The sequence below is a fragment of the Ictalurus furcatus genome, chromosome 29 (genome assembly GCF_023375685.1).
Source record: "Ictalurus furcatus strain D&B chromosome 29, Billie_1.0, whole genome shotgun sequence".
NCBI lineage: Eukaryota > Metazoa > Chordata > Actinopteri > Siluriformes > Ictaluridae > Ictalurus > Ictalurus furcatus.
In genome coordinates, this window is record NC_071283.1 from 2,278,273 (window position 1) to 2,293,527 (window position 15,255).

General features: G+C 44.1%; 1 protein-coding gene across 2 annotated transcripts in view; it reads left to right on the forward strand.

Moving 5' to 3' along the window:
• Positions 1 to 14,082, forward strand: part of pax5 (paired box 5) — a 46,904-nt gene extending 32,822 nt beyond the window's left edge. For both annotated transcript variants that reach the window (XM_053619130.1, XM_053619131.1), the window contains exons 7-11: positions 2,344 to 2,473; positions 6,944 to 7,045; positions 10,708 to 10,794; positions 11,575 to 11,661; positions 12,822 to 14,082. In XM_053619130.1, coding sequence (XP_053475105.1) covers positions 2,344 to 2,473; positions 6,944 to 7,045; positions 10,708 to 10,794; positions 11,575 to 11,661; positions 12,822 to 12,904 — 489 coding nt within the window. In that variant the 3' untranslated portion in view covers positions 12,905 to 14,082. The remainder of the gene's footprint in view (positions 1 to 2,343; positions 2,474 to 6,943; positions 7,046 to 10,707; positions 10,795 to 11,574; positions 11,662 to 12,821) is intronic.
• Positions 14,083 to 15,255: the final 1,173 nt, after the last annotated feature.

The window sequence follows — 15,255 nt, forward strand, 5'->3', positions numbered from 1 at the left end:
AGAGAGAGAGAGAGAGAGAGAGATGTAAATGAGGGTAAAAAGAAAAACTGTGTGTGAGACATGAAAATCAGGTTCTGCCCGTCTCAGATTGCTATCCTCTTCTCTGACCTCATTACAAATCCAGATTTCTTTTCTTTGTGTCATTTTGCTCAATTTTTGTCTGTCATTTAGCACAGAAAAAAACAAAACAAAACAATTCTTAGTTCAAGCTTTTATTTCGAGTTTGGAAAGTTTTCTTACACAGAGATGCTCTGATATAGGTTTTACTTTTTTTTTCCTGCGAGTGCATACCCCCTCTCTCTCTCTCTCTCTATATATAATTATATAAATATAAATATATTTAAATATAAAATATATATATAAATATAATATAAATATATTTCCTCTTATACCACAGCAATTTGCCAACAATGACATTTTTCTATATATTAAAGAACGTTGTTCTTTCACCAGCATCCCCCCCACCCACCCACCCACACACTCCCCCCACCACCCCCACCCCGCTTAAATTAATGAGATTCGCAGCTTGTCATGTTACCAAGAAACCTCAAAGGTGTAAACGCCTCTGTCCTGAAGATGTCTGAGAAGTTACAGCTTTATCTCGGAGTGTTATAAACCGCTGACACTGAAGACTCCTTCCATAAACGTTAAATAAACGTCCCCTTAAAGTCAGGAAAACTTCACCATATACTCTATCCTATCTTTATAGGGTCATCTAGAGTGTTTTGGTCCTTACAAAGTGCTAAACACACACACACACACACACACACACACACGCACAGATGAAAGCACTGTCACCATTCTATCATCTCTCTCTATCTCTCTGTCTGTCTTTCCCATCATCTTTCTTATTCTGGCTTTTCTCCAGCCTCTTGTCCCAGCTGTGATGATATGAGTGTGTGTGTGCGCATGTGTGTGTGTGTGTGTGAGAGAGAGAGAGAGAGAGAGAGAGAGAGAGAGAGACGGACGCTGATGGCCGGAGAATTGACAACATTTACAGGCCGAAATGAGAATCATCCATCTTCACTAGGGTGCTGTCAGGGTCTCGGCCAAACTTCATCATCCCCAATTACTAACGCCAAGCACCCCATCTACATATACTCTCACCACACACACACACACACACACACATTAAAGAGTGGGGAGAGATGGGGGGGGCGCAAAATCTGGAGGTTCTGGCAAGAACTGGAGTATGCGAGAACTAACGGCAGAAAAAAAGAGAAGAGTGTATAAGTGTATGAAAGAGGAATAGAGAGAGCGAGCGAGCGAGCGAGAGAGAGAGAGAGTTGACAGCGTAAGTGGTGATTGGTTGGGTCACAGTCCACCGACCTCGCTGTACTGATGAGCAGACGGGTGTTTAAGGGGTCACAGCACCTCTCTCTCTCTCTCTCTATCTCTCACATGCACACACACATGGTGCGAGCCAGATTTCTGTTATCAAGCTGATGTAGAAATGCAATACATAAAAATTTGCAGACAGAAAATACACTATTCTTTGCTCAGGATGTGTATGAACATATAATACAGGATCGACACTGTATGTGTGTGTGTGTGTGAGAGCCTGTCTGACGTGAACGCGCTGAAAGTCGGAGTGTCGGTGCTAGCGGCAGGTGTGTACGAGAGGAGAGATGCCGTTTAGCATCATTAGACGTTCTCGTAACACGCTAAAGCAGAAGTGACATCCATTTCCCCCTGAATCTCCACCTGCCTGACACGAGCCATTACAGCCAATACAGCCAATAGAGATGGACCACCACAGCTGTGTGCGTGTGTGTGTGTGTGTGTGGGGCAGGCAGATCATTATGAGTAATGGGTCACGAAACAGCACAGGCTGGGTCAGTCAGAGGGCACACACACACACACACACACACACACACACACACTCGTGAACTGTCTATGATATTTAGTGAACTGTCAGTGACACCCCAGACACAAAAAAATTGGCGTCCAACCAATCAGGACAAGGAGGCGTCCGTCAATCATGTCAGACAGCTCCGCCTCTTTCGGTAGAGCGTTTGGTGTGTGTGGTTTTTGAAGAAGCATTCAACACAAATTATGGTTCTGTTGTCATGGAGTTAAGCGTTTCATGAACGTTACTTTTCCTGATCGATGCAGAACCACTAAAGCTGCTTTGACGCCTTTTAGCCCAGTTGCAGAATCCGTCCTGAGCGTGGCGGACCGGAATAAAACAGATGTGCAGACGTGAAAGCGGTCTTACGCTACTCTCGTGTCATCCGGGACACGTCTGGTGTAAATTCCAGTTTGGGTTCGGTCGATGTCACGGACACCGTCGCCTTGTTGATATCGACATTCGTAAGCGTTCACGTCTCTCTCTTTCTGCAGACGGCTGATTACTCGGCGATGGCGTCTCTGGCCGGCGGACTAGAAGAGATGAAGAGCAGCCTGGCCAATCAGACGGCAGCGGATTTGGGCCCGAGCGTAGCAGGACCTCAGAGTTACCAGCTAGTGTCGGGTGAGCTCTCCTCGCGTATTTCATTTCATTTCATTTCATTCAGTCATCTTCATTTAACCCTTTATTGCACGGTGTTGCCGTACGGCAACAGTTCATTTATCTCCAATTTTCTGACAGTACAAATACAAATCTTCTATTTTCCTATGTAACTGGAAAAAGGAGGATGTAACGCTGACTTTGGAGATTGTAACCCCACAAAAAATGTCATAAAAACCCATAAAAAATGTTTTCTTTTTGATGTAAACACATTGACTATCAAATCTGCAGTTTGCACACACAATATCTTGATCATATCTAGTATTTCCTATTATAAGATTACAATCAACCAAATATATGGTTAATACACCTATTACGAGATCTTTTAATACATTGAAATCACTGATCTTGTTCAATTTGCAGATTATTCTTTCGAATTTTGACGCAAAATGATCTGTCATGAGATTAAGCCAAATTAGAGCTTGTCTTAATGAGTGAAAGCATCTATAAACAGCCGTATGTTTCATTTATGATCGTCTCATAGTTACAAATATTAAATAAATTTGCCAGGATTTTAAAAAATGCATCTGAAAATAAGGAGACTTATTTGAGACGTCGAGCACGGGACACGGTTTTATCGTCCTTAATCACAGGATCCCAGACTTTTAGAAAAGGTTTTTTGTTTGTTTGGGTTTTTTTTTTAAATCTAACGCGCCTTCAGTTTGTGGGACGTCTTAAAGGTTCTCTGCACAACCATACAACCAATGGTTTCAGTGGAGCTGAGTGGAGTAGAACCCACACTCACTGGCTTCTCTGGACAACTTCCTGGAAATTCGCCCAGCCTCAGCACTCGAGCGATCTCAGACCTGTTAAATACTGTTCCGTGATTGAGATTCAAATTTCGGAGTCTCTCATGGGACAGAGAGGAAGGATGGAGACCTGTAATTAGAACACACACACACACACACACACACACACACACACTCGTGTTTCCCCTCACACTGAATGAGACAGCGCTAATTAAGAGCCCCTTGGACTCTGGCCATAACGAGGGAATCATGGATTAGGGAATTTGGCCATCAACCATCGAGGGAGATCAGAACCTGTGTGTGTGTGTGTGTGTGTGTGTGTGTGTGTGTGTAATAACAGGTTTGCATAGGTATTTCAGCATACCTCTACATTTATAAGTAAGGAATAAAACACTCCGTGTTATGCTGTTTTAGGAAAATAATCAACGATGGGTGGAGTGATTAAGCAGAGCTGATTATTTTCTTATAACAGTACACCCCCAAGTGTTTCATTCCTCGAATACTACAGTATTCTCCAACAATTACAAAAATAAATAAATAAATCAAACTTTTTATCCATTTATAGTTACATTTAATGCTGTGGAACGTCCACAAAACAGGTCTCTGTTGACGTTAATAAGACAAACGGCTTGGCGGTTAAGGCTCTGGGTTACTGATCGGAAGGTCGGGGGTTCGAGCCCCAGCTCTGCCAAGCTGCTACTGTTGGGCCCTTGAGCAAAGCCCTTAACCCTCTCTGCTCCAGGGGGTGCTGTATCATGGCTGACCCTGCACTCTGACCCCAACTTCCTGACATGCTGGGGTATACGAAGAAAAGAATTTCACTGTGCTGTAACGTATACTCATTAAAATTCATCCATCCTGAAGACTTTCCCGTGAAAGTTTTCTTAAAACGCGCTGACACTGGAGACTCCTTCCATAAATGTCTGATAAAAGCCGCCTCAGAGAAAATTTCACCGTATAAACAGGTTAAATCGTGAAATTGCTGGTGTCGCGTGTCCACCATAGCAGAGTCCCAATGGAAGTCGTCACTATAGCAAAGATAGCGTCTTAGAACGAGCGCATTAATACAGTATAAATCTGCCATTTGAAGCTGAGCTACTGAATTCATCATAAAAAGCCTTCCCGACCAATCAGAAGTGAGAATTTAGAACTCAACAGCGCTGGCTAAAAAGGTGGCGGATAAAAACGTTGAATATTACGGTTTTAAAACAGTATTCTTGACCGTTGAAGGCTGCTGAAATGGAACGGGTGTGAGCCGGAAGTCAGCACTTAGCATGCCTCTAACCCTAATGTCCAGTGAGTAACGATGGATGATATCCACGATACTCTCTGAAAAAAGCGTTAGGATTTATCGCGCTAGCAGTATTCCGTCGTCTCTCCCAGCCCGGCACACAGAACTGCGGATTACAGAACGACGACACGGACAATCCGAGACGAAAGAGCAGATCCGACACAGAAACTTGTCAGATCTGACTCCTTTGGCCCGGGCTGTAGAGAAACATTTTGTCTCGTCTTCGTCCCTCTACCGTTCCTCCGGCTGACAGTTGCTCTCGGAGGATGCGGCCCTGTCTGACTTCACCCTCCGTCTCTCCCTCTCTCTCCCTCGTTCGCCCTGTCCACTGACCCGTAGTGGATTAGTACCCGGTCTTCACTAATGTCTCTCTGTCGCAGCACACTTGCTAAAACTGTCCAACACGGCAGCCCTGGAGACATAACAAGAAGCGAGACATGTCTATCCATCCTGTCCTCTAGTCTACATTTCTTGTTCTCTTTCACCCCCCCACACATCCTACTGGGCCTTTAGGAAGATGATTTCTCGTTTATTTTTTCTACCGTCCCAGTCATGCGTACTTCTTTTGAATGGAGTTCTTCGCACGCCGGTAGTTGGTTTGCATGTTGGTTTCTATTCATTATGGAAGTGAAACTGGGAGTACTGGGGACCAGGAGTTCAGCTTTTTTGTGCTTTGACTGCCTTGACGTCTGAAGAACGTTCCGTCAAAATGCGTTCGATGTAACTTTTACTTTTGTTATTATTTACAGTTTAAGGCTGGAGCGTTAGCAACCGAAGTTGGTTAGTGAATAAATAGTGCATAGTTGGTTCGGTAGCCAATCTCTGGTGCGTCCGCTACTCTTTCTAATGAACAGTTCATCCTTTTTTTTTTTTTTTTACCCCTTTCTTTTTTTACTGACCAAACACCACAGTCCCGCCCACTCGTGTTCTTGTTTTCTATTGGCTCACAAAACCAAGGCACATAAATCCGGCATGAAGAAAAAAGTGAATGCTATCAGAAGCAAATGTGGTCCCCTGCCCTTTCCCCTTCAGTGAATTTCCTTCTCTGACGGGTGAATTTTACTTACGTTAATCCGAAAAAGCAGCAAAGTGTGTCGTTTTCAGGTGTGTCGTGAGAAAGAAAGCGCTCTGTAAATACTGTAAATCCTTTGGTTAAACCAGAAATGTTGGCACCCTTGTAGTGATCCCAAGTGTGGTGTTTGAGCACTACTCGATTTTGCCTTTTTCTACGGGCTCATACTTCCAAGGTTGGAAAATTCACTAAGCTGAAATCCACCTAGATGAAATTTTATTTATTTATTTATTTACCAAGCTCCACATTTGGCCCAAATGCTTATCCTCTCCAGTCTGCAGATCTTTCCTACTTTTTCTTTGTCAAACTTTTCCCCTTTGTGTGGCCAGCTGTATCTGTGCAATGTGTGTGTGTGTGTTGAGTGGGATCGATGGCGGGTGTGTGAAGGCGTGTTTATGATGATGAATGGCCTCTAGTCTTCTGCACAGCACTGCACTCGAGCACATGATTCAGTCTGACGGAGCTGTCATGTATCCTAATACAGCTATACACAGACAGAGAGAGAGAGAGAGAGAGAGAGAGAGAGAGATCTGATCAACTTGGGTTGCAGAGTATATAATATATGATTTTATGAGTAACTATATATATATATATATATAAAAAGACAGACAATAAATGAGAGAGAGAGAGAGCGAGAGAGAGAGAGAGAGGTCAGCATAAGGAACATGTAATATGTCTAACTATACAAAAGCTACAGCAGAGACAGCCAGGCTCTGTCACACATCAGTGTGTGTTTGTGTGTTTAATTGCACCATTGCGGATCCAGAGACACGACCTCAGGTGCTGTCGAGTGACTGTGCTAAAGAAAAGAGAAATGCTTAACTACACAGGGGTCACCTAATCCATGTAAAGCGTCATTATGGCAGCCTTCCAGGGACTGCCGCGGCATTCAACAACACACGAGCGTATTTTCGGGTGATTCTTATAAACGTTGTATCTTAACAGCAGCTCTGACTGTAATTCTGGCTGTTAATTCAAATCACAGGTCTTTAACGCACCCGTATTAACACCTTATCGTTTCCGTAGTAACATCTTATTCACGTTAAACCATGTTGAAACAATCCATACTTTTTTTTTTTTTTTTTTGATTTGGTTCTTCAATAAATAATATAAATTGCTGTGGTATAAGAGGAATAAAACACTTTTTGTGTGTTTTATTCCTCTTATAAACTACCTAATCTTCCTAATATCGTCCAGATTAGCAACATAGCAATATGACGACTTTTCAGGTTGTGACCTCAGCACCTCCACACTTCCTGCAGATAAGCTTGTAGATTTTAACATCATAGATTCTGACAGGAATTATTTTTTTCCCTTTGCAGGTCGTGATCTAGGCAGCACCACGCTTCCAGGTTACCCTCCTCACGTTCCCCCGGCCGGCCAGGGCAGCTACTCAGCCCCGTCGCTCACAGGAATGGTGCCCGGTGAGTCCCCAACAGCCCTCTTTACCTCACTAATCCTATCAGTATGTTGGGGTAAGTAAGTAAGTAAGTAAAATTTATTTGTATAGCACGTTTCACACAGCAACGCTGACCAAAGTGCTGAACAGAGTACAGAAAGTAAAACAGAAACAGAATTAGATCAAATAAAAGCAGACAATAGAAAAAAATCAATAAAAAATTTGTTTAAACAATTAAAAATTTGATCAAAAAGCCTGGTAGAAAAGATATGTTTTAAGCCTATCTTTAAAAGTGGTAATAGAAGGTGCGAGGCGGATGTCCAGTGGCAGTTGATTCCATAGACGGGGGGCAGCAACAGCAAAAGCTCTGTCCCCCTTTGGACATGCAAAAGAAACCTATCAGAAGATCTTAGACATCTGTTTGATGAATGTGGATTAAGAAGATCCACAAGATACGAAGGCGCTTGATTATTAAGAGTTTTAAAAACAAACATCAGGACCTTAAACTGAATCCTAAAACGGACTGGGAGCCAGTGAAGCGATGGTAAAATTGGAGTGACACGATCAAACTTCTTTGCCCTGGTCAACAGCCTTGCAGCTGCATTCTGAACCATCTGAAGACGAGCCAGCAGGGGTAGCTTTGCGCGAGTTAATCCAAGGCGTCTTTGGACCTGTTTTGGCACAATCTCAGCGACTAAAGATACGGAGAGATCACAAATGGGTCGTAATAGCAAAATCTTAAGGCATTTCATAGCATCAAAAACCGAATAAGGCTCAATTCTTTACCAAGAATGTCTTTGTTTTATTGTCTTTATATACCAACACTCTTTCTTTATCTCTCCTTTTCACCCCTGCTTTTATTTCTGCCGAGGTCCCTGTGGGAGGTGCGCTTGTCTTTGCCACTTCCTGTCTGCCAGGTTGACAGCACTCCCAGGGGGTTCTGGGACGTTAAGGAGGGAGGGGGGGGGTGGAGGGTGACGGACAGTTTAAAGGGGGGGGTGTATTTGAGTTCTGAGCCAGGACGGAAGGGCCATTAGGCCCCAGTCTCACAGCTGTCCCCTCTCAACATCAGTAATTTGTTTTTAATGAGAATCATCGCTGACCCTTGACTAATTCATTCATCCATTCTCCCGCACGCTCTGTTCTTCTCCTCCAGCTTTGCTTACGGTTCCGCCTGCCGTTGACTTCACCGCCAACACAGATTTACAAATCCGCAGAGATTTGACCTGACACTCAGACACGGGAAAAGTGTATTATATTTAGAGCAACAGTGTCACCCTGCTGTCTGTCAGCGGCCTGACTCATTAACTACTCTCAAACTGCTCTCATTAAGAAGAAGACACACTTGTAGACACATCTCAGGCTAAAAATAAAGACAAGAATGGTACGAGACACTGAATACTGACTAAAATGTTGTGGCAATTTTCCCTACGACATAATTACCACTTGCTCCAAAGTACTACCAGTATATAGGGATAACATAAAGAAAGGACAGATAGGTAGGACTGGGTATGGTGGTGTATCGTGCTCCCCTGCTTGTCAAATCTAATGCTAAAGTTCCTCGGATGGAATCAGAAGAAAGAGCAAGGATGGATCGGGGCTGACCTGAGGGGAATACTTAACAAAGGACTCGGTGAAGGTCAGCTTTCTTAAATACTTACCAGTATTGTAGAAGGTGCAGCATTCTTAAAGAAACTAACCAACTGACCAATGCTAACAGCAGTGATAAAGCTCACCCCATCGTAAATTGGATTACAGGAAAGACGTGGCCGTAGTGGACGTACTGTATCAGGGCCAAACTGTGGGAATACTTAACATAGGACTTAGTGAAGCTTTGCAGTCTTCAATATTCCAACCAAGGCAGTTAACAAAAGGTTGCTCTGAAGTAAAGCGAAGTCCAATATAAGTGGAACCTGAGGAAAAAGTAATCATAGTGGGTCAGGACCAAGCTGTTGGGGATACTCAACAATGGACAAACGAAGTTCAGCATCCTTCGAAAGTTAACAGTGTTGAGGAAAGTTCAGCAATCTCGAAGAAACCGACCACAAGACTTGACCAATGCTAATACCAATGCTAATACCAGTGCTGACGTTAACTCCCGTCATAAGTGCAACCGTTGGAAAGAGGAGTCGGTAATGTATCGGGGTTAAATTGTGGGAACACTTATCAAAGGATCAAACGAGGCCGTCAGTGGTAAACTGATTAGTTGCTTCACGTATAAAGTTACTTTAAATGCTAACGCTACCTTTTTCAGTGGAGGCAGTAGAGAGAGAGAGATTTCTTTCAGAGAAAGAGAGGGGGTTTCAGGATGTGGTCTTCCACTAGACTCTGACGTAGTTCTTAATGGTTTATGAACATTCCTGCTTGTTCTTCTAAGTGAAGGACCTCGAGATACTATTGCAAAGAAGGTTCTAGGTCCTGTTTGGTAGAGGCTCCACCCGTGTTGACAAGTTTCCTTGCCACCTTGATAGGGACCCCCCCCTCCCCCACCCCTTATCCCTCTCTTGCACTTGTCAATCTGAGTGTCACCTCATCCCGGTCCTCCTACATGTTCCTTCACTAAACAACCCGACACTTGGAATGACGAGGGGGTAGTACCTTTAGTAATGACACCACGTGTCCTGCCACCTTTTGTGATTTGCTTATTTCTGCTATTGACATGGTGTCCCTATGAACTAATGCGCTTTGCATCTTCGGGAACCATTTGATCCTGGTCAGAGCCCTGAAGGATCTGGAGCCTATCCCAGGAACGCTGGGTACAAGGTGAGAATACATCCTGATTGGGGTATTCGTCCATTGCGAGGCACCATGCACGCACTCATCCGCACCCCTATTGTAGCCAGTTCACCAACCAACATGCTCTTTGGAGAACTGGGAGCAAATCCACGGTGACTTGGGGAGAACATGCAAAATACTGCGCACACGGTAACCGTAGCTCAGGATCGACCCAGGAACCCTGGAGCTTTGAGGTGGCGGGTAACGGTTAGCGATAATTAGGATACGGTTAAACAAGGAAGAGAGACGAAAATACATCAGAGACAAAGCTCACAAAAATGACTTTTGAGTAACATCTTGTTCTTCCAGTGTTTAACATGTCCATGTACCTCGATTCCCTCAGTCTAAATTAAAAATAAGTGTCTTAATTATATCGTTGTTTGAAAAACTTGACAAGAATAACGACTTGGCACGAGGATGTGCGGGAAAACGTCCAACACAAACGTTAATAAAAATGCTGTAAATATCAGTTTGAGGGGGAAAATCGATTACCGCACCTCTCCCTGGATCTTTCTACTCTTCATCCTCTGCTTTATTCCTCTGTGTATCGCTTTTACGCCTCTCTTCCTGTCTCACTCTTGCTCTCTTTCAGCAGGGGGCTGACACGCGGTGGGAAGGGGGGCCACGAAAGCAGCCAGGCAGAACCGACAGAGCCTGAGATGGAGGGAGGAAGCGAGAGAAAGGGAAAGCTTGTGGCAGTCAGTGAAGGGAGAGAGTTCCCTAGAGAGGGAGCACGAGAGAGAGGAAACTAGTGAAGCAACGGAGGAGAAAAACCATCGCAAATTGACACTTGCACTCGTTCGATAGTCGTGGAGTTTTACTCACAGCCACAACGTGCACTCTTCCCGAATCTGTCTCTTGTGCCTAGTGTAAAGTCAAACTCATGGTCGTCTTCTGTGTTTCTCATGGTAGGGGGCGAGTTCTCGGGCAGTCCGTACTCCCACCCGCAGTACTCCACGTACAACGAGTCGTGGAGGTTCGCCAACCCGAGCCTGCTGGGTAAACACACCACACACACTCACACACACACACACACACACACACACACACACACACACACACTTCTAACCTACACGGCTCTGGCCCTGGACGGTTGGAGTCCAGCACCTGATGAGTTGAATCAGGTGTGTTTGAACAAGAAAAAAAAATAACCCAGACCAAACCACAATGGGACTCCCCGGGGGTAATCTAAGGGTTCTTTCAGATACGTGTGAAACAGACTCACACTGCACAGACGTCAGGAAAAAGAAAAAAAAAACGCTTTGATGGAAGAAGCCATGAAACGGTCTACAAAAAAGCTTTCACGGAACTCAACATCTGCCCCTAGACTTCCTTTATAAGTGACATTTTTCCCGCCTCAGTACAGAGAAATACGTGGAAATTCATGTTCACAGTAATCTTCTACGCTACAAATTAACAAGTTCGAGATTTTTTCCCCCCCTATTTTGGCTCCTCCTGTTCGGGGTCGCATACTTGACTCTGGCTCAGGTTTTACGCCGGATGCCTTTCTTGACGAAACCCTCCCCATTTTCCAGGCTTGGGCCCGGCCCTGAGAGCACACCGGCTTGTGCAACGCTCCAGTGGCTGGGGTCGGTTCCTTGCCTGGGAATCGGACCCGTGCCGCAGCGGTGAGAGCGCGGCATGCTAGCCCACTAGTCCACCAGGGAACCGCAGTATATAGAGATCAAGTTGAAAATCACACAAAAAACATTAGAGGAACCGGTTGTACATCCTGTATTACCTCTTACAAGATGGTGTGTGTGTGTGTTCTATTCGCAGTGTTCCAGCAGGAGTACGGTTCTCTTCTAGGCTCAGAAAGAGCAGCTTCTTCAGGCCTTTTTCCCAGCCAGACCACACAACCTGCAGGTACCCTAAACACACACACACGCGAGAAACAACATGGTTTTTCACCGTGTCTGTCAGTGAAGTGATACTAAACAAGTGCAAGAGTGTGTGTGTGTGTGTGTTGAAGTCAAGTGAGGTAAATACGAGTGTCACCCTGTTTCCGATACAAGACACACTCCTATACGCACGTTCATCTACAATTACATCGTTAAATCTGCGTAAAACACCAGAGCTCCATCCATCAATCCGTCCATCTCTCTATCACCTCTCCTTTCTCGTCCTCCTCTCATCCCGCCTCTAATTTGTGTCTGATGGAGAAAAACAGTCTGTTTTTTTTTTGTTTTTTTTTTAAAGTCAGTGTGATACTAAAGGCTTTTCATCTTTAAGAGTTCAATCAGCACTTAATGCCAGCACACACTGATCGAGACGGATGTGTGTCTTCACGTCTGGAAATGAGTTTCTTCCCGCAAAGAATCATGACTCGAGATCTCAGTAAGAATAACATCGTGGAGGAAGACCGGTGGAGCGTCGTACTCCTCTCCGAGACGGCCATCTTTAAATGACGGCTATATATATATTACAAGGCTGGCACTGATAACGATAGCAAAGACGTAGTGTTTGTCTTTGCCTGTTATAACACAGCCAGGTATTATTTCCCCCAAATCACCACATGATCAGATGAGAGGGTATACAAATACCCCCTCTAAAGGTCTGGGTTTAACGACACACTTATACGTTCAGATACCTCAGAATCAAATCAAACCGTTTGCAGAACGTTTGGAGGAGAACGTTAAGCAGCGGAGTCCTCCTGAAAACCCAGTGGAGCTGGATGCACGTCTTAATACAACGATGATCACGTACCAGCTCCTGATATTAATGTCCTTGGTTTAAAACGGCAAGATTTCGGATGAAACCGAAGTGTACTCGACGGCCATTAAACACCAGCTCCGAAACGAGCACCCACACGAGCTCGGCGGAAATCGAGGAAATGTCGGCCATTTTGAAAACGACGATGGCTTGGCTTGAATGCAAAGTGTCCAGCATTCCACGCTTAATATGACTGGTTCTAGTAATCCGGGAGTAACCGTCGTGTGTAATAACACTACATCGAGCAGGATCTAAAATTGTTTCGCGAACACTGTAGACGAGAATGACGGACACTGTTTTGTTTTGTCCTGCAGGATCTCCGTATTACTACGGCGCAGCCACACGGGGTTCAGGACCTGCAGCCACGGCGACAGCCAGCGCCTACGACCGCCACTGAGGGGAGAGGAAAAGAGAGGGAATGAGAGACGGAAAGAGAAAGCGCGTGCGAGAGAGAGAGAGAGAGAGAGAGAGAGAAAGAGACGACATCCTTTTTTCACATCAGTCGCATTGAAGCTTGTGTCCTTTTATTCAGTACTTTTGCTTGTGTAGCCATGCTGGGCCAAACACACACACACACACACACACACACACACACACACACACACACACACACACACATTACTCACCACTAGCACCGGGATCTCCACTAGAAATTTAGAGATTTAAACCCATTACACTAGCTAGCACCTATTCCGACGGTACCTAACTAACGAAACGACGAGGACGAGCGACGACGTGACATCGCCGTGACGAAAAGAATCGAAGTCATCGTTTTTAAGGAAAAAAAAAAAAAAAAAAACGTACGTCAAAGTCGCATTGTACTGCGAACTGCACAGACGTGAGCTCTACAAGGCGGGTGGTGGAAGCGCCTCCTCTCTTTCTCCGTGTAGATAAATGCTCTTTACTCGTGTACAAAATGCCCTGTACGTTTGTCAGATTTAAAGCTATTTATGATGGAGACAGAGTAATATATATTAAAAAAAAAAAAAAAAAAAAAATGTATGTGTAAAAGTTTACCGTGGACACAAGTTCCAATTCTAGCAGGAGACCTTTTTTGTTGTTGTTGTTGTTTTTTGTTTTTTTTTTTAAAACGAAATATCTCAGCGTTTTGTTTTCGTATTGTTTTTTTTTCCGTGGGGGGCGGGGTTTAAATTCCGGATAAGATCGACGGACCGCTCACTGGTAAAACACAAGCATGGGCATTTTCACGAAGCCGCCGACGTCACTGGCTGAAATGAAAGGCTTCGCAGGCAGTTAGGTAGCGTTTTTTTCTCTCCCTAACACCGCATTACTTTGTTTACTTGTTTTTACACGGGCGTATACGTCGACACGTACGTGTGTGTGTGTATATATATATTTCCTTTTAAAACAACAACAAAAAAACATACATTATGGTCGTTCTGAAACTGTTATAAACGCGTATATATGTCTTACGGTTCATTCCAGAGGGATCATGATATGAACGTGTTAAGTCGGCCCGTGAGGGAGGGGTGCCGTCGTAGACTGAACTTCCCCAACAGGAAGTGGTGTGATTCATCTTTAGGGGGTTCAATTTTTTTTTTTTTTTTTTTTTTTTTAAATAAACCACCGTACATGTACATTTTTGATCTCCGAGGTCCACGCGATCGAGTAAGGTACTAGATCCAATTATGTGACTTGTTATGTTTATAGGTACGCTCCGCTAACTAATGGGACAAAGCGATGCTCCTTTAAGAACGAATCACCATGACGACGACGAGCGCTCGTAGCCTGAAAAACATGATTTTTCTCTCCTGTGTTTTTTTCTTTCCTCCACTGGAGAAAGTGCTGTCAGTCTCCTGAACCTCCCCAAAGAACCGATTCAAGACAGTAAGCATGGAGACAAATCATTCAGCGATACGTTCTTCCTTCCTTCCTTCCTTCCCTCTCTCTCTTGCTCTCTTTTATTTCCTCCAAGTGCTCGTTCTTTCATTCTGCGCCAAGACAATGCATGAAAACCGTGGTGAAGGCCTTAGCGAACTCAAACGCAACCTGTACATAGTGCCATCATGACGAAATCGTCCCCCCGCGTGTCCCGTTCAAGACGTACAACGCGTACAAGCGAACGTTTACTGCCACGCAAGCTTTTTGGATCCCGGTATACATATCTAACTTACCTTAGATTCTAGCGGATGAGGAAAGAAACGTGTCCTTTATTTAGCGATCGTTCGTGGTGTGTGTTCCCAGATCCTGTTTCTATTCTTTTTTTGGATACGCTGTGCATTTCCGAGTAGATTTTTACAGAGTGGAGAACACTGTAGATTTTAGTAGTCACGGACACCAAAACTTTTGACGTGAAATGTGAGAAAAAAAGAAAAGGAAAAAAAAAAAAAAAAAAAGAATATTATATCTATGAGTATACAATATATATATATATACATACATATATATATATATATATATATATATATATATATAAATAAAGACGCTGATAGTTTTCACTTTTTTTTAAATGTTCTGAACTGTAACGTAGCATTAGAAATACCTTCGTTTGTAGACCTTAAGTTGCGTGTTACGCGCAACTCTAAAGAAACCCTTGATGCCGTTCGCCACGACGCTCCTGGCGACCTTTGAACCTTTTAGTCTGAGGCATTATGAACCTGAAATACACCAGCTGAAATCGAGGACAGTGCCTTTACTTTTTTCTATCGCGTCATCCCGAATGACCACGCGTCACTAAAATACGAACACAAGGTCGTAGGACCCCGCCAATCAACAGATCCAGCAGTG